Source organism: Dermacentor andersoni, chromosome 10, assembly GCF_023375885.2.
Source record: "Dermacentor andersoni chromosome 10, qqDerAnde1_hic_scaffold, whole genome shotgun sequence".
Taxonomy (NCBI): domain Eukaryota; kingdom Metazoa; phylum Arthropoda; class Arachnida; order Ixodida; family Ixodidae; genus Dermacentor; species Dermacentor andersoni.
Window position 1 is genome coordinate 17,216,585 of NC_092823.1, and position 22,102 is coordinate 17,238,686.

Below are 22,102 nucleotides of genomic sequence, written 5' to 3' on the forward strand. Positions count from 1 at the left end.
AATCCGGTGTCGATGCCGCGAGCGTCGCTTGGCATTCCACCACCACGTAGCCCCTCCACGTACCTTGTCTTATATTTTTTACAAAGTCGTTCTTGCATTTTGAGAATGACAGTTCATAAACAAATGTCATGAAACAAAGCAACGATAGCGCATATCTTTTATGTTTTTGTGATATGGGCACGTCTCAATCACGCCCCGACGCGGCCGGCGTTCAACTAAGCGTCTCAACTAAGTCCCAACATGGCCGACGTTAGGGGGCGTGCAAGACCACCGCAGCAGCAGTAGCAGCAGTAGCGGACAGTCGAAGAAAGAGGCAAACAAAACTTCGCTTTAAAAGTATTCATGCCGCAGTATGTTGAAGCGTGGGTTTGCTGGGCTTGAGGTGCTCTTGTGCGCCCAGGACCAGAGCTAGAGAGCTTTTAAGACATTGCCGGCGACCGTCACGTGACCTTGAGCCAAAAGCCAGAGCCGTTATCCGGGCACTCACACAAGTAAATCCGGACAAGTAGCGAGAATAAAACGAGACTATCCGGGCAATTAGTAAAGACTGCATTACATACGCTAGTTGCTTCCCAAACAAGTTACAAAATATATTGCTTCCGAGTTCTTCCAAATGTTTTTTCACAATATCCCTCAAGCTGTAACTTCTAGTACGCTGAAGTTTTATTTGTCATTTCCAACAGGGACGTTCAAAAGCCAGATACAGGGCTCTGTACACTTCCCTGTCGTCTTTTGGCTTTGAGACTGAGTTAATCCCGGCCGCGGCGGCCGCATTTCGATGGGGGCGAAATGCGAAAACACCCGTGTACTTAGATTTAGGGGCACGTTAAAGAACCCCAGGTGGTCGAAATTTCCGGAGTCCTCCACTACGGCGTGCCTTATAATGAGAAGGTGGTTTTGGCACGTTAAACCCCATAATTTAATTCATTTTTTTTAGACAGAGTTGTCTGTCCTCTTTTCAACGCAAGCATCCGTGAGGTCCATGGCGCGTCCAGCGTAGCGCCCCGCGCACCGCGGATGGCTGTTTGACCGAGACAAGACTTGCAAAGAAGTTCTGCCTGTAACATGAAACTATTGCATCCGTATGGACCAGTGCACAGTATGGCGTGGTGCGGTGTGGCGTGGTGGAGTGTGCCGTTGCCGACATGCACTACACCCATTTTAAGATTGTGGCTATTTTCATCTCCAACCAATCTGCTCTGCCTGTAGCCATTTCATTCTTACATTACTCTCAATTACGGGAGAGATAGCACTTTTTTTTCTTCAATAGGAGGTTGCGGAAAACTGTTAGACACACACGCACGCACCAACAGATAAGTTGAAGTATCTAAAAACGCTAATCGCTCTGAAACCAAGCGCCATCAACAAACGTTTCTGGAATAACCTTCAGACCATCTCCAGTCCACTCAGGCTCCAAATAAAAATCACACGCCTGCTCAATAGAAGGCGCATGGGAATTGAAACACTCAACACTTACAAAGAAAAAGCGGCAAACTGTATGTCAACAAGGCACCGTCTCTCACCGAAGAGAATGGCGAACGTGGTCAGCCTCATGACTGGCAGCAGGTCGAAGTAGTCTCGGCTCAAGACAGCCAGCTTGTCTGCAAGCATGGCCGCCCGTCTGTTCATGATGGGCACGTATTCGTCCAGGATGCGGAAGTGAAACGCCGGCGTCAGAGCTTTCCTGCGTTTCCTCCAGATGTTCTTCTCGCTGAGGGGGAAAAGAAGATGTCAGTGGAGTGGCGTCAACACTACCAACAAGTGCCATCTCTCGCATCCCTACTACCAAATTCTGCGTGTCACTGTACATACCGGCCAATTTGTGTCTTCTACCACATTCTCAAAAACCACAGCGCGCGGGAGGGGGTGCTCCTCGTAGACGCCGCCCAGTACCCCCGAAACCGGGACGACAATGGTGGTGTCGGCGCTGACAAAGGTAATTCCCTCTTCGCAATGGCGGTCGTATGCACGAAAGGAAAGACTGTGACTGCGGGCTCCGTAAGGACCAAATCGTCGGAGGCAGCGGAAGAAACGGCAATCGCATTGGCTGTAATCAACGGTCGGCAACAATACAGAACAATAATCAGCGACTTCAAGACGGCTATTAGGAACTTCACAAAGGGCTGGGTTTCCACTGAGGCGGCCAAAATCCTGAACCGCAGAGCAGAAGACTTTAAGAACGGTGAAATTACACCCAAATACCTCAAATGGATCCCGGCACATATGGAAGATGTAACCATTAATGCCCCTCTCAACCTCAACGAGAAGGCCCACCGAGCCGCGCGAAAACTAACCCACCGCGGCACGGACAGTGGCGGCCCAACACAACGCAACCCCCAGGGAAGGGGAAAGGACTGTGGCGGAGGCGATGGAGAAAATGGAGCAGGCGACGACAACGAAGATGCGATAAAAGACGACAGGGACAGACTGGTCACGTACCACGACATGCTGACACACTACACGAAACAAAGAGAAGCAAACCCGCAACCCCACAAACAACTCTACAGGTCTCAGGAAACAGATTGGAGAAGGTTGCAAACCAGTACGTTGCGAAACTTAGTACACTTAAACGTAATAAATTGAACACAATACCCAGACGCGAGCTGCAAGCTCTGCAAACACGAACACGCAGACATGGCACACATCTTATGGAAGTGCACACAGATCAGATCAGTATATGGTGAAGACAAGATAGAACCGGACCTTCTCGAGGAGCGATGGCTAAGCGCTATGACTAGCTCGGAACTACACGACTAATTATGGGCTATCCAGCAAGCCCGGGCAGCGGTGGAAAGGCTATGCCTCACCATACATAATGACCGGGTGGCCTAAGCCCGGGCTGGCAACCTCGCAGGTCCTTTTCACATTAAAGTTTTTTCCGTCCGTCCGTGTCTTCTACAATGGATGAGGTCATAGCGATCTTCGGTTAGGTTTAACTTGTTTTTGTCGATTTCATTTAAGCATAGTAACTTTTATAAAGGTACACATTTTCACACTGTTATATATTATTTGATTTTATTTGTACATACTGCAGGCCGAAGTCGGGCCCAAGCAGGAGTGAAGAACGAGAAAAACGTTGATACATCAACGGCATGCTAAGCGTATAAAAAATACAATTTCACAGCAAAAAACAAACAAAAAACACCTAAATATATATCGTGAGTCGGGCAATCTTACATAATGAACATGTTACACACCAAAGTTGATGTTTGCAATATTATTAGTGAAGGATTCTACCCAAGCAGAGGAAACAGCTACTTTTGGTAGCTTATTCCGCAGGCAACGGCAGCTGGAAATTCCGCTGCGAGTTTGACTGGCTTATGGTTTGTTTGAACATTTTACTGTAACCCGTACGAAGTGAGTGTCTCGTGAGGTGAAGTAGGTAGGCAGAGCAATTGATTGATCTTCCAGTGGCCATGGTAGAGCTCGTAGATTAATTTTAACTTCGATATTGCCCTACGATAGGCTAGTGACTGTAAATTAGCCTCCATAATTACCTGGCTAACACTGCTCCAGCTTGAATAATCTGAGAAGGCAAACCGAACCGCTAGTCTTTGTATTCGTCCCAGTTTGTCAATTAAATAGTTCTTATGCGGGCTCCTAATTGGATCGGCATGCTGTAAGGTAGGTCTTACTAGACTTTTGTAAGCTTCGAATTTGGAAGGCGCTGTTGCTCCGCGCACTTTGCTTTTGAATAGCGACAATGTACTCTGGGCTTTGCCACAAATTCAGTTAACGTGGGTTTCTATTTGTCATAGTTACCCCGATATATTTTGTGCACAGAGTTCTGGTTAGTGGGGTATTGTCTAATGTGCATGTAAAGTCAAGCGGGTGTTTTCTGTTAGGGAATGAAATATATTTTGTTTTAGCAGTGTTTATTATTCTCATACCCCATACCTTGCACCACTGTTGAATAATCTTGGCGAAGAGTCAGTAAAGAGTCATTTAAAGTAAGTTGATATGAACAGTTAAGCACTGACTTGTATATGACGCAGTCATATATAAAACTGAAAGTGCTCTTTACCTCAGGAATGCTAATAATCACCCACGTTTGCAAGTTAGGAAAGTACATTGCTACTTTTACGTCACGAAAGAAGAAATCAATAGCATTGGACCTCACTAGGACAAATACTTGCAAGGGCGAAACATTTTTAACGCTGACACCAGGCGTTATGTGAGACTACCCATGTTTCGAGAGATCACCATCGATTTTTATTGCGATAGCGATTACACTCCAAGCAGATTTCACCGGTCGGTGAAATCCGACTCGCAGTAATGTTCCGTATTAGAGTCACCTTAAAGCTTTTTGTGCGCAAACAAACAGGGACGAAGAATAGGAGCAACATAAGGACGAGCGCTCGTCGTTGTGCTGCTCCTATTCTTCGTCCCTGTTTGTTTGCACACAAAAAGTTTTAAGATGAATCTGTTCCAACTAGGCCGACTCGCAGTTATGCTTCCGTATTAGAATGTTTTAATTGAGCGTGTTTACGCTCCGCTAAGCAGCTGAGCGGAGCGGTAGCGCGAATGCGCATGCGCCGACCGCTGCGGGCCAGCGGAGCGGGGAACACGCTCCGCTTAGAAGCAGCCTGAGCGGAGCGCGCTCTGGCTAGCGTTGCAAGGATGGGATGCGGAAAGCAAGCGCGCTGGCTAACACGAGGCGTTTCCCAAGACCGCACTATATTTTCCATTGGATAAAATGGACTGGTAACGCATTACAAACGCACGTCTAAATATTTCATGCAGAAATAAGTTTATATATATATACGTTTTACTGTGTAAGAGTGATCTACTCTTGGCTATCTACGACGCCACTTGCGAAATGCCCCGCCAAACATTCGAAAACTCGCTTTCCAAACATTCATTCAGCACAGTTAGAATTCGCCTCACCAATTTGGTCCCCTCATCAAAATTACCTAATATATATGACGGAATTAAATGATACAAAATAGAGCAGCCCGGTTCATATCCCGCAACTACGGTAGAAGCTCAAGCATTACACAAATTAAAGTAGACCTTCTGTTACCGCCATTAGATATCCGCCGCAACATGGCTCTTCTGTGCTTATTTCACAAATATATTTACACTAATAAACGAACCCGGTTACAACTGCAAACACCCTACTCTTTTTCACGCAGATTACATAGTCAGTTCAGTCTCATGCGCATATACGGTAAAACAAATGCATTTAATTTGAAAAAGGGGCGTACCAGCGAAACACAAAGGACGCGCACACAAGGAAAAGGTGTTAGACACGGACGGACGCTGGACTTTCAACTGTTCTTTATTGAAATTTACGTTGCCGCACATAACCTCCAACGCATGCGCATCTTCAACTCCTCCCAAGACATGTACACACATAACACCTCGAAGATACATTACCATGTGAAAAAAAAAAGAAAACAGTCGACGCATGCGCAACTTATACTCCTCCCAAGACCTGTGCAAGAATGTCAGTTTTTTATTAATCATATTTTACCTACTACATAGGTAAGCACGTTCCTTGTTTGTTAAACACAAAGACGTATCACTGACACAATTTTCTTTCTCATATCCAATGTGAAAAGCTTCTAAGATTTCGCGTTCGTATCTGGTCTTGCCTTTCCCTAAGATGGCCACACCACCGAAAAATGGCACACTTTTTTTTGCACTTATTGCAGCCGCGGTAATGAACCGCCAAATTGCTTGCCTGGTCCCCGCTTAAGGATAGGTTATGTTCTTGCAAGCGCTTGTTAACACACCTACCTGTCTGGCCTATATAGACGTTACCACAAGCCAACGGAATGCGGTAAACAACCCCAGTGTTGCACTTGATGAAGGGTGTCACATGTTTAACTTTACAGGCCCCTCTCTTGTTCCCCTCGTTTTCAATCCTCCCGCACAATCTAGCCAATTAGCAAGGTGCAGAAAACACAATGTTTACACCTTGCCTTCCCGCCACCTTCTTAATGCTGTGGGAGATTTTATGAATGTATGGTATTACTACGAGTTGCTTTTTTCGCTCTGATGTCGATGACTGTTCTGGCTTGCTAGACCCTTTACTTTCCGCAAACTGGCTTCAGCAACAGCCTTCAGCAACGGCCAGAAGAAACTAGCCAGGATGACTACTTGAGTCAAGTCATTCATTGCTTGCAAAGCAGTCGTCCAGTCCCTGGGACACTAAAATCCTTCGAAAGTGAATTGGTTTTCTTCAGTGGTGTGTTGCTTAAGGGATGACAGGTGGTGATACCGTCAAGCATGCGCCCTGAGCTACTTCGAAGAATTCACGAAGGCCACTTGGGAATAAATAAATGCAAATCTCGAGCACGTAAGCTGCTGTTTTGGCCTGGTCTCAATGCTGACATTGAAGCACACATCAAGAGGTGCTCAGTCTGTCAGAAGTATCGGCAGCAAAGTGAACCGCTCATGGACCGCCCGGTGCCTAAACATGCATGGTACCGAGTAGGTGTTGATATTTTTCAGTGGGCCGGAAAATTGTACCTGTGTGTTTTTGACGCGTTATCCAACTTTCCGGAGGTGGAACTTCTAAGTGATACAACGACGGCCACAGTTGTGAAAAAGCTCAGCGCAGTGTTTGCACGGTATGGAATACCTATTGAAGTGTGCACAGACCATGGTCCGCAGTTTGCGAGTCATGAGTTTTCACTGTTTGCGAAGAAGTACGATATTAAACACATTACGTCCAGCCCGCGGTTTCCTCGCTCGAATGACCTCGCAGAAAAAGGCGTTCAAATAGTAAAGCGAATTTTAAAGAAGACGTCGGAGATGAACGATGATTTGTGGCTCGGATTGCTCGCTTATAGGAGCAGTCCGCTAGAAGACGCTCAGTCGCCTGGAGAATTACTTCAGGGCAGACGACTTCGCACAACTCTCCCAGACTTCAACGAAGCTCACAGACAGTATAAAGAAACATGAACAGTACCGAACCCCAAGACGCAGCCTTGCACCGCTACAAGAAGGCCGGGTTGTCAGAGTACGAGGAGACTCGCGGTCACCGAAAGCAAGGATTCTTAATGCAACTGCCCAACCAAGGTCGTACCAGGTCGCCACCGAAGACGGCGTCGTTTTGCGACGCAACCGACAACATCTCATGGCTACGGCTGAGCCTTTCAGCATTGCGTCTAGTGATGACGACATACCAGACAACCACGAGAACGGGTCCCCTTGCCAGGTCCAACTAAACAACGAAAGTGCTCCCGCCATTACACCACCGACACGAGAACCAAGAACCCAGTGCGAAAGAACACAACCACAGTGGTTGAGATATGACGATAATTTCGTGGAAGTTCCGTGAGCTCTAAACCTTCCGTGAGCTCTAAACCTTCTGAACTGCGTACGCAGACTTTGATCGGTGACGGTGCTGTGTATTCTTCTGAGCGCATTTGTTCGTTAAAACGTTAAAGCTGTTTCGTTTCCTTCCAAGAAAGGAAGATGTATCAGGTAGACAAGCTGAAGTGATACGTGCCTGCGTGTAGCATCTTCGGCGCATGCTCGCCACTTGTGTGCCCTTTCCTGTACGGGGTATAAAACGAGCACGAATAAACGTTGGGGTGTCTTCGTTTGCTGAAAACTGGTCCAGGCTGTTACTCTGTCGACACTACAAACGATACAGTTCTTTCGAATAAATAAATAGGTTTATTTGTTTTCTTTCATTACCCTGAATTTGGCCAGCGGGTGCTGCAACTACGAAAGGTCCCCTCCGCTACGCTAAACCCATAACTACAATGTGAAAATCGCCTGCCGCTCCGCTGTGGCTTAAAGCGGGGCAGCTCCGAGCGGAGCGTACCGCAAAGAGGCTCAACTAAAACACTCCAAGATCGTCACCGCACGCCGTACGCTGTATGTGCGTGCGAAAGCGTGCGAGGTTGAGCCGGCCACCGGGTCTCATTCTCCCGCACGAAAGAGAGGAAGGCGAGGAGGAAGCGCGCCGTCGAGGCAGCGGGGGCTTCCTGCTTTCTGTCCGGGCCGCGCGCACTAAAAGCCATCTGCGACGGGGTCCACCGTGGGGGTCACGTTGTACTCCGGGCGGCGCAGGCTGCCGTGCACGCCCGACCGTGCCGCTGTATCTTGAAACCCATCTGCGACGGGCACAGAGTCCGGTGTGCGCTGTGTTTTCGCGGCTTAGTTCGCATTGATGCGAGAGGCAACGCAAAGGTCAATTCGCTCGCTGCTGTTGCTACGCTTCCTCACTACAGCGTTTTCGCAGAGAGTTTCCGCGGTCATCTAGTGAGATATGTGTTCATGTTTGCGTGTGCGCGCGTGGCACCGTGCTTGTTAATTTAGTTAGTACACCTATGTTTACAAGTTTACACAACCGATAAAGCTGCTATCCTTACTTCGTATAGTTGTCCACTAGGTTTCTATCCCAATGGATGCTTCGCCTTTCAGGCGAAACTGCGACTTTATTTACATACATGCCCCCTGGCACTGAAGATAAATATATTGTGGTTATGATTTTCGATAATACCGATGCTCCCTAAGATCCAATGAAAGAAATGATGCATAGATAGGCTGGAGTGTTAACCGAGAGGTAAAATGATTGGCTACCCTAGGCTGCGGAAGGTAATAGGAGATAGAAGCGAACCACGTAAACATTTCAGCGGTTGCGGGCAACCTTCTCAAAGCCTACTGTGTAGAACTGTAGACCTCAGGAGCAGGAGCAGCGCAGCTTAACTGACACATGAGAAGTAGTTCGGACCTCTTGGCATTGACGCAAAGAAAACTACTTATGTATAAAACAAAAAGGATCCATAAATGTTGCTCAGAGACAAGTGTGTCCTTGGAAATTTCCCGATTTGTTAAATCCGCAAAATTCTTTGTCATCTTGAATTGCACATTTACATTACTTAGGCGCCAATACTTTTATTCCAAGAGATCAGCAGTTATTTATTGCAAGTATTAAGTAACCTTCCCACAGTCGCTTCAACAGTGAAGAATGTTGGAGCAGTTAGATTCTGTTTCATGCCCTCTGAAGTACGAGAAAGAGCAGCAAAATGAGGACAGATATAAAGACAACACAGAGCTTGTGTTATCGCGTTTCCTTTCTGTCTTGCTGCACTATCTCAGACTTTTAAACCAAGTTCCATTTTCTCCTTTTCACAGCAAGTGCAATACCATCTACACACCGTTTACTTTCTAATTTATATAGGAGCATACAAAACTTCAAAACAGTTGAATAAAGAATGAAGCAGTGTCCTCTTTTATTCTGTCTTCAACTCTAATAGCCGTTCTTCCTAGTAGAGCTGCAGTGGGCGCCAGCTTGTTATACTTGTTTGAATAAACCTGCTGTTATGCAGATGGACGAATCTGGATGAAGCATATTCCACACATAGCGCGAACTAGCATTTGTTTATTTCATGCAATTTTTCAATACATTTATGCACATGTTTTAATAAAATGATTACCAAATTTTTTAACATGTGTCTAATTTTGTCCCTGTGAATACCAGCCTCGTTTATCCAGACATTGTTCCTAAATTTGAATACTTTTCTAATACCTTTTGAACATATTATACCGTTAAATGTGAGCAAACAATTGAATTCTAGCTATCCCCGTGGGCATACATATCCAACGCAAAACAAGGCATACTAACTTACGTAATAGAGCAGGCTACTTCTCTCAGGAAGCCGCACTTTACCGTCTACATAGCTATCATTCGCACTCTCTGAAGTGTCCTGGGCATGCGAAGAAATTGATTAATTGTTCTGTAATGCTCTTTTCTTGCTTCAATGTCGTGCTTTCAATAAACGAGCCTTCATAGCCTGCATATAAATGACTGAAATACTATTGTACTAGCATGAAAACGTCGTTGTATAATATTTGTGAGAACGGCCGCTTATTTTTGCAAAGCTATCTGAAAGTATTGACACGTGTACTTGTTGATCTCTTACGGGTGACCGCTTTTCACGGCCTAAGAAATGTTATCCCACAGCGCAGGACGCGCGTGCACTTGTCGGAAGTTTCTCGAAGGTTATTGAAGGTTCTATCCGCCGTCTGTCGTCACCGAACCTTGTGTAATCTGATTTCATGTATGCGCAAGACGAATGGTGTAAAACCCTGTGGAAGACACGCGGGCGCCAGCGCCTACTCTGGAACCTTCGATGACTGATGTATAAGAGCAGAGGCGCTTGACCGGCTGATCAGATTCTCGACGATCGCCGACTGTGTTCGCTGCTATCAATGTGCTTCGAGTGTAGCCTGTATTTGAGGGCACAGGTTCACCCAATAAAACATTAGTTTCGCCATTCACAGTTTTGCTGCTTTCTTCACCATCTCTACCACGGGACATCTGGTCGAGGGTGCTAGTTCGTTCATGTACCGGACGCCCCCTACAAGCTGCGATTCAAGCCCACACCACAAAGACAACACCAACGTCGTTCCGCAAAATCGAGCAAGCTGCCGAATACAACAGCTGCCCCCGGAGCACGGACTTCTACCCGAGACGACCAAGAAGATCGTGGCCAAGACAACCCCGATGGCTGCCCAAGCGTCCCCCATTCTGCTGTAACAACCTCCGGGCCCACCAACCTTCCATGGATCGTCGACTGAAAGTCCAGAATCCTGGCTGGAGACTTACGAAAGAATCACCACGTTCAACACCTGGAACTGCGACGACAAGCTTCAGTATCTACACTTCGCCTTAGAAGACCCCGCCAAAACGTGGGTTGAGAACGGAGAGTCGACCCTGACAACATGGGACCTGTTCCGCAATGGTTTCGTGCAGACCTTTACGAGTGTAGTGTGCAAGGAAAAGGCTCTCCTAGAAACCCGAGCGCAACTTCCTAACGAGAGCATCGCAATCTTTACGTTGGAAATGACTCGCCTGTTGAGACATGCCGATCCCGACATGCCAGAAGAGATCCCTTCTTGATGAGGGGTGTCAAGCAAGAGTTCTTCGCCGGATACGCTACCCGCCCAAGAAAGGTCCTGAATTAGCTCACGAGGCCACAACCATCAAAAAAACACTCGAAATTAGGAAGAGGCAGTTCAACCAACGCACGCTCCCAACGTATTACGCCGAAGTTCAACAATTGGGCACGGACGATCTGCGCGAGACCATCACAGCAATCGTGCAAAAGGAGCTTCAGAGGATGTTCCCAAGATCGCAGCCTCAGGTTGCCTCAATCGCTGACGTCGTGCGAGAAGAAATTCAGCGGTCATTGGGACTTCCCGAAAGACAGCCGGAATTGCTAAAGGCCCAGCTTGAAGCGATTATCTATGCCGCCGTCACTCACCGTTAAAGCAACCTTCCGCGCCCGCGCCAGGGCGCAGTAGCGACGTAGCTCGGTCGTCAGCCGCCGCCGCCACCTCCAGCTTGCCCACCAGTCTCCCAGCGCAAGTACCCAAGACAGACGTCTGGCGCGCTCCTGACCATTGCCCCCTCTGCTACCACTGTGGAGAAGCGGGCCACGTCTACCGCTGGTTCCCGTACCGCGTAATGTGACTACCAAGATTCGCCGTCAATGCGCCGCGTCCACAGCTTGGTGAGCGGCCACATGGCATCTCCACTACATCGCCGCCATTCAGTGGAACCCTCGACGACCGTCCCGTTCGATGACACCAGGCCGCTACCTGCCAGCCGCAGCGCCGACCATACACAGGCCCAGCCCCGGGCGGGCCCATCAGCCTACATCCGGAAAACTAAAAGCAGCAACTGATGGAGGTGTCGTTGCTGTTCGTCGAACTGACGAAGATCCTCCACCGTCGACTAAGACGCCGAAAAGACTATCTCGACGACATATCAACGAGACGCCGCTATCCTGACGAAGCCTAGAAGCAAAGAATACACCGACAAAAGAAAACCTGACAACGCGACATTCCAGCCACAGGTCAACACGACGCAGCCGTGAACTGATGCCAAGACCAAACTGCAACGCACGACAAAGAACCACTGACCTCGACGGGCTTCTTGACGGCCACGCAGTCACCGCTTTAATGGACTAAGGAGCTAATTACTCCGTTATGAGTGGACCCATCGCCGCCCAGTCAAATAAAGTTAAAACTGCATGGAAAGGCCCTCTAATTCGGGCAGCTGGAGGACACCTAATAACGCACCTGCACGCAAGAATTACCGTTCATGACCGGGCTTACCCTGCCACCTGCGTTAATCTCCAACAGTGTTCACGAGACGGCATTATTGGCATGGACTTCCTAAACAAACACGGCGCAATCATCGACCTGAAGTAGAAGTCGACAACAACATCTCAACATCAAGCGATACCGCCGGAGAGCCTTCTTAGGTACTAAGCCTTGAGTATGCTAGAAGATCAAGTAAGCATCCCACCTCGCTCCGGCATTGTCATTTGCGTTTGCACCGAAACACCCCCAGACGTAGAAGGCGTCATCGAGGACGATCAAAGCCTACTGCTCAATCGTGAATTCTGCGTCGCATAAGGGATCGCTCGACTGCACGGAGGAAAAAGAATAGTGTTGCTGACCAACTTCAGCCAGGAGTTCAAGCACGTAAACAAGGGCACGACGATCGCATACATCGAGGAAATTTTGGAAACCAGCAATGCGTTGGTCCTCCCGGATTCTGCCACATAAATCCAACATTCGACATAAATCGAAGTCTCTCCCTGAGTAAGCAGCAACAGCTCGGAAATATTCTCCGACCATACAACGACTGCTTTTCGACGTCATCGAGGATTCGGCAAACACCAATTGCCAAGCATCGCATAAGCGAAGACTGCACTCAACCAAACAGCCCTTACCGATTTTCAACACGAGAACGTGAACCCAGAAGGCAACAAGTCGACGAAATGCTGCGCGACGACATCATCCAGCCGTCGAAAATCCCGTGGGCATCTCCTGGGTCTCGGTGAAGAAAAAGGACGGAACCCTACGTTTCTGCGTCGCTAATCGTCGACTAAAAAAGATCACGAAGGGGGACGTATACCCCCTCCCGCGGAAAGACGACGCATTGGATCGCCTCTGCAACGCAAAATACTTCTCGTCGGTGTATCCTGACTGGCTACAGCAAATAAATAGAAGTCGACGAAAGGGATCGAGAAAATACCGCCTTCATCACGCCAGACGGACTCTACGAGTTCAAGGTCATTCCATTCGGACTGTGCTCGGCGCCTGCAACGTTCAAGCGCGTGATGGACAGGGTGTCAGCAGGGTTGAAGTGGCAGACCTGTCTTGTCTACTTCGATGACGTCGTGTCCCCGTCGGGAATTTCGACGATCACCTTAGGCGGCTTGCGACATTACTGGAGTTCATCAAGTCATCAGGGCTCACTCTAAAGATAAAAAAGTGCCGCTTCGCTTACGATGATCTTCTGCTCCTGGGCCACGTCATCAGCAAGTCTGAAGTCCGCTCCGACCCGCAGAAGACAGCTGCTATGGCAAGGTTCCAACAGCCAATCGGCAAGATGGCAGTGCGTAGATTCCTCGGCATGTGTGCCTACTACAAACGCTTTGTTAAGGACTTTTCACGCATCTCTGTGCCGCTGACACATCTAAACAAATCTGATGTCGAGTTCAAGTGGGAAATGCCGCAGGCCGACGCATTTGAAGAACTCAAACGACGCATTCAGATCCCAGCGGTACTGCGCACTTCGACGAGGACGCCAATACAGAAATCCACATTTACGCCAGTAGCCTAGGCATTGGTGTCATCCTAGTCCAGAGGATGGACTGACTTGAACGGGTGATAGCTTACGCTAGACGGTCGCTGTCAAAAGTGGAAATCAATTATTCTACGACGGAAAAGGAATGCCTCGCCATCATTTGGGCTACAGCGAAATTCGTCATTCATAGTCGTCAGCGAACATCACGCGTTGTGCTGGCTAGCGAATTTAAAGGGCACTTCAAGACGCCTTGCGCAGCGGGGGGGTCTCAGACTTCAAGAATATGACATCACTGTTCTCTACCCGTCCGGACGAAATCACTCTGAGGCCGACTGCCTATCACGCGGCCCCAGTGATCCTCCACCGCAAGACGACGAGGATGACGACGCCTTCCTTGAAATAATAAGAGCGGAAGACTGCGCTGAACAGCAACGAGCACACCCGGAGTTGAAAGGCCTCGTCGCGTATGTGGAAAGGAACAGCGATGTGGTCCCTAGGGCATTGAAACGAGGATTTTCTTCGTTTTTGCTTCAAAAGAACCTACTCGTGAAGAAGACCTTCTCACCAGTCCGCGCCAACTACCTTATCGTTTTACCGTCAATACTCCGTGCAGAAGTACTGCAAACCCTACATGACGATCCGACCGCTGATCACCTCGGATTCTCCCGGACGCCATCGAGTATACGGGAAAGGTATTACTGGCCGCGCCTGACCGCCGACGTCGCCTGTTACGTCAAGATATGCCAAGAATGTCAGCGACGCAAGACACCACCGACAAGGCCAGTGGAGTTACTACAGCCGATCGAACCTCTTTGAAGACCATTTCAGCAGATCGGGATGGATTTGTTGGGATCCTTTCCGACGTCAACATCCGGAAATAAGGGGATCGTTGTGGCGATGGACAACGTCACCCACTTGGCTATAACTCAAGCTCTGCCAAAAAGTAGCGCAGCCGAAGTGGCGAAATTCTTCGTCGAGAACCTCCTGCTGCGATATGATGGCCCAGAAGTCCTCATCACCAACAGAGGAACGGCCTTTACAGCAAAGCTCACCCCAGCCATTCTGAAATACAGCCAGACAAGCCACAGGAAGACAACTGCCCACCACCCGCAGACGAATGGTTTTACTTCACTATAAAATATTGTCGCGTATACCCTGCTGGAGTATACAAGCTGAATGATGATACAGGCGGTTGCGCTTTACGAAAAACGAAGCGGCGACGCGCGATTCCGAGACGAACCTCGTTCTCCTCTTCGTCAGTCTCTTGTTGTGGCACACCACGTGGCAATACCCCCTCTTCAAAAAAAAAAGAGAAAAGAAGGATAGCATGCATAGGCTTGACCTGAGAGCGCCGAGATTGTCTAGGACCAAGATCGTCACGGACTCACAAGCTGCATACAAGAACTACAGATCTGGCTGGGTGTCCCTTGCGGCACTAAACATTCTTGGTAAAGCTACGCCTCCTAAACAAGCGATCGAATTAGTTTGGGTCCCGGCTCACTCCTCAGTTGAGGGCAATGAATATGCTCATCAACAGGCCCGAGCGCTAAACTCCCGGGCCAACGAGGAAGAGGCAAGGGGATGGCAACCCATCACAAATTACAGAGATATAGTCAAATATTACAGGGACGGCAGGAAGATATTCCCGCACCCCCACCACTCCTTGACCAGAGCCGAACAAACAATATACAGGCAAATCCAGGCAGGATCCTTTCCCCACCCCTGCCTCCAGAACAAGATATACCCAGAGAGATATAAGAACACATGTCCTCACTGCAATGCATTAGGCACCCTTCGGCACGTCATAGGAGAGTGCAATTTTTCCATACACCACCCCCCACGTATACCCATAACTAACCCCCCTGCTATCCCCACCCTTTACGAGCGATGGGAGATCATGCTGTCCAGCCCCGCCCTGGAAGACCAGCTCCGACTGATCCACAGGGGCCAGGCGGCCCTGGAAGCATATGGAGCCCGCGAAGAGGGAGCCACCCCATCAGACGCTTAACGCGTTTCATTTCATAATGGACCACTAAAGTTGTTTCCCTCTCTCTCTCTAGGACGAACACATAGGCTATAGTCACAATCACTGCGGTGTGCGACATGGTCACAAGGCACTGATGGACGAGCAACCACAAAACTAACCGAAGCGGCTGAAAACGTCGAATATTAGGGGCTATAGTACGGTTTCAACCGCACAACGTGCACAATCTCAGATTGCGGTTGTCGACGTCGTGGAGGCTGACTTCCGTCAGGAAGGTCTTTGTAGTTCACGTCACTAATTCGCTGCAACACTCTGTAAGGTCCGAAGTAGCGACTCAAAAGCTTCTCGGATAGTCCTTTGCGGCGCACGGGAGTCCAGACCAAAACTTGATCACCAGGTTGGAACTCAACATGTTGATGGCGGAGATTGTAACGGTGTCCATCGATGCTCTGTTGTTGCTTTATGTGCACTCGGGCAAGCTGACGGGCTTTTTCCGCGCGTTGCACGAAAAGTTCGGCATCTTGGGCGAGGTCGAGATGATCGATGTTGACGCACGGCAGCATTGCTTCTAACATAGTCTGCACTTCACGGCCGTAAACGAGGTAAAACAGCGTGAAGCGTGTTGTTTCTTGCGTAGCAGTATTATAGGCAAACGTTCCGTAAGGGAGTATCTCGTTCCACCTCTTGTGCTGTACGTCTACGTACGTAGACAGCATGTCAGTCATCGTTTTGTTCAGTTCGGTCAAGCCGTTTGTCTGCGTATGTTAGGCAGTTGTCCTTCGATGGGTCGTGCAGCTGAGTTTAAAAATTCCTCAATGAGCTGTGCTGTAAAGGCTTTGCCTCGGTCTATGATGACGTGCGAAGGGGCGCCATGCCTTAGGACGATGCTCTTTATGAAAAACTGGGCAACCTCGGAAGCTGTGCTTCGAGGCAGCGCCTTTGTCTCAGCATATCGCGTTAAATAGTCCGTGGTGACGATTATCCACCTGTTGCCAGAAGATGACAATGGAAACGGGCCCAGAAGATCCATGCCGACCTGGTCGAAAGGTTTGCCAGGTGGGTCAATCGGATTCAGCAATCCCGCAGGCTTCACAGCTGGCGACTTTCGGCGTTGGCATTCACGGCAGGCTTGGACGTACCGCTTAACACACTCGGCAAGTCTTGGCCAGTAGTAGGATTTGCGCACTCTATCAAGCGTTCGCGTAAAACCCAAATGGCCAGACGGAGGCTCGTCATGACAGGCGAACAAAACTTCGGCACGGAGGTCTGCTGGAACGACCAAAAGGTAGGTCTTGTTGGTGGCAGCGGAGTTCTTCTTGTATAAGACGCCATGTTGTAAACAAAAAGACGACAATCCTCGAGCGATATGCCGGGGTATGGTTGGGTTTCGTCCTTCCAGATGTTCGAATATAGGCCGTAGTGCGTCGTCTGCGCGCTGCCGTGTGGACAAATCAGTAACGCATACGGCCCCAAGGAAAGCGCCGTCGTCCTCAATGTCGTGGTCGGTAGTGTCGATAGGGGCGCGCGAGAGTGCATCAGCATCTTCGTGTATGCGGCCCGACTTGTACACGATGGTCACGTCGTACTCCTGTGCTCCTGTCACGGAAACACTTGTGCTAGAAAGCGTCAAATATAACTCTGCGCGATATTTCCTATGGGCAGATGTAGGTTGCTTCATATTAAGGCAGGGACATTGTTACCTACAGTCAAGTCCCATAGACCTGTACGACAAGCGTCAGTCTTGAATCTACGTAACGTCACATTTAGTTCGCATTTCGCACGAGGACCTACCCGCCTTGCCCTAACTGTCACTTCAATCTGACAGCATCTATTCGGCACGTCTTCCTCATATGATGTAATAAATGTGGCTGTAAGGAATTGCACTACCGGCGACGTTACGCAGTTCTATAAATAGGGGGCACAAACAAAGCTCGATCGCCCAGGAATACAAAGGAACATAATATAGGCGTAAAAAAGGAGTATTGAGATTCGTGAAGCGGTATGGAGACGCCATTTCTAAAACTGCCTATTGTCACGCCAGACGGTATACAAAGGTTCTGAATCATGTAATGAACAAGCGCCAACTAGTTTTTGGACAACGTATGGTCATCTTCTTCTCACACCAAAAAAGAAAGAACAGAAAAGAGAATAAACTTGTTGGACTTTCCGGCCCGTTGTTGCGAAACCGTTGTTTCCTACTCGTGGCACGCGGTTTAGGCTAGGGTAAATGAATTTTGCCTTGTAGCAAATGTGGCGACACACCGACACGTATTTAAAATATGAAGAGCATGTCCTGAGCAAAAGGATAGAAAGTTGGGCGAGTTGGTACGGTAACATGATCTCGAATTGTAGGGCGAAGTGACACAGACAGAGACTAGAAGCAGACGGGACGAGCGCATGGCCTGAGGCCTGGAGGGTCACAGTTGCGTTTTACCAAGAAATAGCAGGTATCACACGCACTAGAACGAAAGCAATCGGGAGGATAAAATGCCAACTACGATTTTTGGTAAGCTCCGCGGCAATGTGTCCTCAAAGATCACGGAATATCGCAGAGCGCAAGGTGTTTCTTGCAACAGGTAGACCATCAACAAAATCCGCTGAAAATGTTGGATACCACTTTCGCTCGATTTTACGACCAACGCTGTTACATTGCATAAAATCACTACTGCTGTTGCGTCACAGTGAAAAACGGAAAATGAGAAGTCAATCAACGTGGTGGTTAGTTGTTCGTAAACATGTTCAGCAGCGCGATCAGGTATTTTGTATTAACTCGTCATCGACGATTTTTCCTAACTAGCGCTGAACCTATTACGTGCCAAGAAGTACTTGTAAAGTAATTGTCGTGGCACTTCAGCAATGTGGTTAACGAGACATACAAGATACCTTCGCACAAATAAAAGTGATAAAACAAACAGCAGTCGCATCTTACCTTGTAAGAAGCCCATTGCCGATCCAACTCTTCATCATGGTATACAGGAATGATTTGTTCACGTTTTCCGTGCCAGACAGCACCCTCTAAATAAAAATAAGACGATACAATTTTGTCAGCAAGGATGTGTATTTGAAATTTATGTATTGTCTTACTTGCAGAAGTATATTACACTACAGCATAATATTCTTCAGTTTAAAATACATGTGGAGGAGCATAAGCGATGCCGCAAAGTGTAAGCATTAGGTCGTCTATTCGTCCCCTCCGCAACACAAGCAGCAAGAGCTCAAACAAGTGATGCGGCTGTTACGTTTCGCCTACAACGCGCGGTAATGCCGGCGCGGATGCAACGGACGCCGGGGCTTCGTTCAAAGCGGCGGACATTTTGGCCCGTTCGACGCCGCCGCAACGCCTCCCCGCCAAGCGTGTCCAGGCGTGTTTCAGTGCCACGTGTCTTCGTGTGTGCGTGTGTGTGTGTGTGCCCACGCTTGTCAAAGCGCGGCAGCCGGGGAGCGGAGCTCCCCAAGTGAGGAGCCAGCAGGTCTGTCCGTCGGCGGGTTGGCGATGCGTCACTACACTCGGCTCACCATGTCTCTCGGCTCGACCGTGCGCGCCGTCGTGGGCTCATGCTCCGCCGTCGCGTGGGCTCATCCCGTGACCCTCCTTCTGGCCCGCGACGCCGAGAGTATAAGAGCAGCTGCCCCCGGACGCCAGGAGAGAGGCTCCGATTTCTTCTGTTGAGTTACGTGCTCTCCCGTCTCTCCACTTCGGTCGACCTGACCGGCCGCTCTTTTGCTATGTTAGAATAAACAAGTTGTTCTGTTACCAGTCTTCTCATGCTTTGCCGGGACCTTCGGATGCTTCCAGTGCCCCAGGCCGCCAGGCCAACGCTACCCTTGGGGCTTGCGACCCATTCGCAATAACGGGCGCCAGCACCGAGACCCCAAAATCTGGTTGCCAGCGGTGAGATCGCGACAACGGAGGCCAGCAGCGAAGAGATGCGGTTGACTGTATGCTGAGCAGCACAACGACCATCCGGGAGCAGTGCAACGAGCCCTGTGTGATGACTGGTTGCCTGCAGCGGAACGACTGCGCTGAATTCTTGGCTGCGAGGTTTGGTGAGTGCGGGACTTTCTTCTTCTGAGTTTTGCCAGGCTTTTGTTAGTGTCAGAAACAGAGCTGGTAATTGTGGTTGTCGTTGCTGCCGGGTTAGTTTGCGGCAAGACAATAGTAGGCAGTAGAGAAAGCAGCATTCAGAGCAGCCATGGATTTGAAGTCGTTGCGCAAACCGATATTGCTGGAGCTTGCAAGAGAGTTGGGTCTGGATGTCTCAGACAAACTCAGAAAACCAGAACTGCTAAGGGCTATTCTTGAGTTAGAAGCTGAGGATGACGAGCTGTCGGAATGCCTTGAGACCATTGAGGAGAGGGAGCTTGAACTTAAAGAACAGAAAGAGAAAGATGAGCGTGAACGAAAAGAACAGAAAGAAAAAGAAGAGCGCGAACACGCTTTGGAAATGAAGCGTCTCGAGGTAGAGATGGAACGCGCTCGTAATGGAAGTCAGGCACACGGTGCAGGAGAACGAGTATTGTTCAAAATGACTGACCTGATGCGGCCGTTTAAGCTTGGAGAGGACATTGGTTTGTTCCTGGTTAACTTTGAGCGAACGTGCGAGAAGCAGGGGTTCTCTCGGGAAACGTGGCCACAGCGCTTGCTCACTTTGCTACCCGGCGAGGCGGCCGACGTAGTCGCTCGCTTGGAGAGAGAGGAGGCAGAGGATTTCGACAAAGTGAAATCGAGTCTGCTAAAAAAGTACAGGCTGTCAGCGGAGGCGTTCCGTCGGAAGTTTCGGGAAAATGAGAAAGGCAAGAGTGAGTCATATACAGAGTTTGCCTACAGGCTTATGTCAAACATGCAGGAGTGGCTCAAAGAAGAGAAAGCGTTTGGTGACCACGAGAAAGTTCTGCAGTGTTTCGGGCTAGAACAGTTTTATAGTCGGTTACCTGAGAACGTGCGGTACTGGGTCTTGGATAGGCCAGACGTTAGTACGGTGGCTAGAGCCGCTGAGTTAGCCGAGGAGTTTGTGACGCGTCGGGCTCGCGGAGCTAAGGACGGTCAAAAGGGTGAATTTGGCTCCAAGTTTGAGAGGCCGAAGTTCACACCCATGAGAGCAAAGGGGGATACACGTAGTGCGGATGCGAGTGAAAGCAGTCCGACCGAACGTACGGAGACGGCGGCAACCGAAGCCGAACGCAGAAAGCGGTTCGAGACGAGGCAAGCGCGCGTTTGTTATACGTGCCAGAAGCCGGGTCACTTTTCGGCGCAGTGTCCAGAAACAAAAACAAAAGTCGTGTTTTTGTCTTTATGCAGCACTGACGAGAACATGAAGCTTCTCGAGCCTTACATGCGAGACCTCCTCGTGAACGGGAAAGAGTGCCGAGTGCTTCGCGATTCCGCAGCTACAATGGATGTAGTTCACCCCTCTTACGTAGAACCCGATATGTTCACGGGCGAGTGCGCATGGATCAAGCAAGCAGTGGAAGCTCATAGCGTGTGTCTGCCGGTAGCAAAAGTGCTTATTGAAGGACCTTTCGGAGCACTTGAGACGGAGGCCGCAGTGTCATCTATGCTGCCCCCCCCAGTACCCGTACCTATTTTCGAACAGGTCCGATCACCTCCTGCGCGAGAAGGGGCTTTTGTTTGGTGAGGCTAGCGTTCAGGCCTTAACCAGATCGAAGGTTCGGGAGCTCGCCGCAAAGGCGGTGGTTGCGGGGTCGACGTTGTTGAACGATGAAAAAGGGTCAGAGGCGCAGCAAGCTGGTATTCAGAGCACGCCCGAACGGGATAAAATTGAGCCTGTAGCGTTAAAGGCACCAGATACTGGAGAGGAAATTCCCGATGCGGGAAAGTTAGAAGAGCTTCCGGTCGAGCTTCCGGGACTAGGCTCAGTGACGAACAGGAAAGACACCGATCAAGTCATTAGTGACTTAATAAGTAAAGCATCGCTGTCGCCTGAGCAGAAAACCGAACTACACCAGCTCTTACAAGAGTTTCAAGGTCTGTCCTCTGAGAGGCCTGGTAGGACTTCTGTCCTTACTCATGACATAGAACTTACCTCCCCAGAGCCAGTACGATCCAAGGCGTACCGGGTGTCACCCCGCCAGAGCGATATTATGGAGGCTGAGGTAAAGAAAATGCTACAGCTCGGTGTTATTGAAGCGGGTGAGAGTGATTATACCTCCCCTTTGATTTTAGTTGAGGTACCGGGCAAGGAACCTCGTCCTTGCGTCGACTACCGCAGGCTTAATTCCATCACTAAGGATCAAATTTATCCGATCCCTAACATCGAGGAGCGCCTTGAGAGAGTGAGTAGCGCTCAGTTTATTTCCACCCTAGATCTTGTCAGGGGTTATTGGCAGGTTCCACTTACAGAAGAGGCTAGTAGGTATGCGGCATTCATTTCACCAATGGGGACATTCCGTCCTAAAGTTTTGAGTTTTGGTTTGAAGAACGCGCCATACTGCTTTTCAAGCCTCATGGATAAAGTGTTGCGGGGACAGCAAGAATTCGCTTTACCGTATCTAGACGACGTAGCGATATTCTCCGCATCCTGGCCTGA

General features: G+C 49.2%; 1 protein-coding gene across 1 annotated transcript in view; it reads right to left on the reverse strand.

Annotated features, from left to right (window-relative positions):
- The window catches only part of LOC126519320 (cytochrome P450 4V2-like), a 138,127-nt gene that overhangs the window by 65,569 nt on the left and 50,456 nt on the right, over positions 1-22,102 (reverse strand). Inside the window, exons 3-4 of the mRNA XM_050168951.3 lie at positions 18,484-18,569; positions 1,524-1,711 (exon numbers count right to left, since the gene is read on the reverse strand). Coding sequence (XP_050024908.1) covers positions 1,524-1,711; positions 18,484-18,569 — 274 coding nt within the window. The remainder of the gene's footprint in view (positions 1-1,523; positions 1,712-18,483; positions 18,570-22,102) is intronic.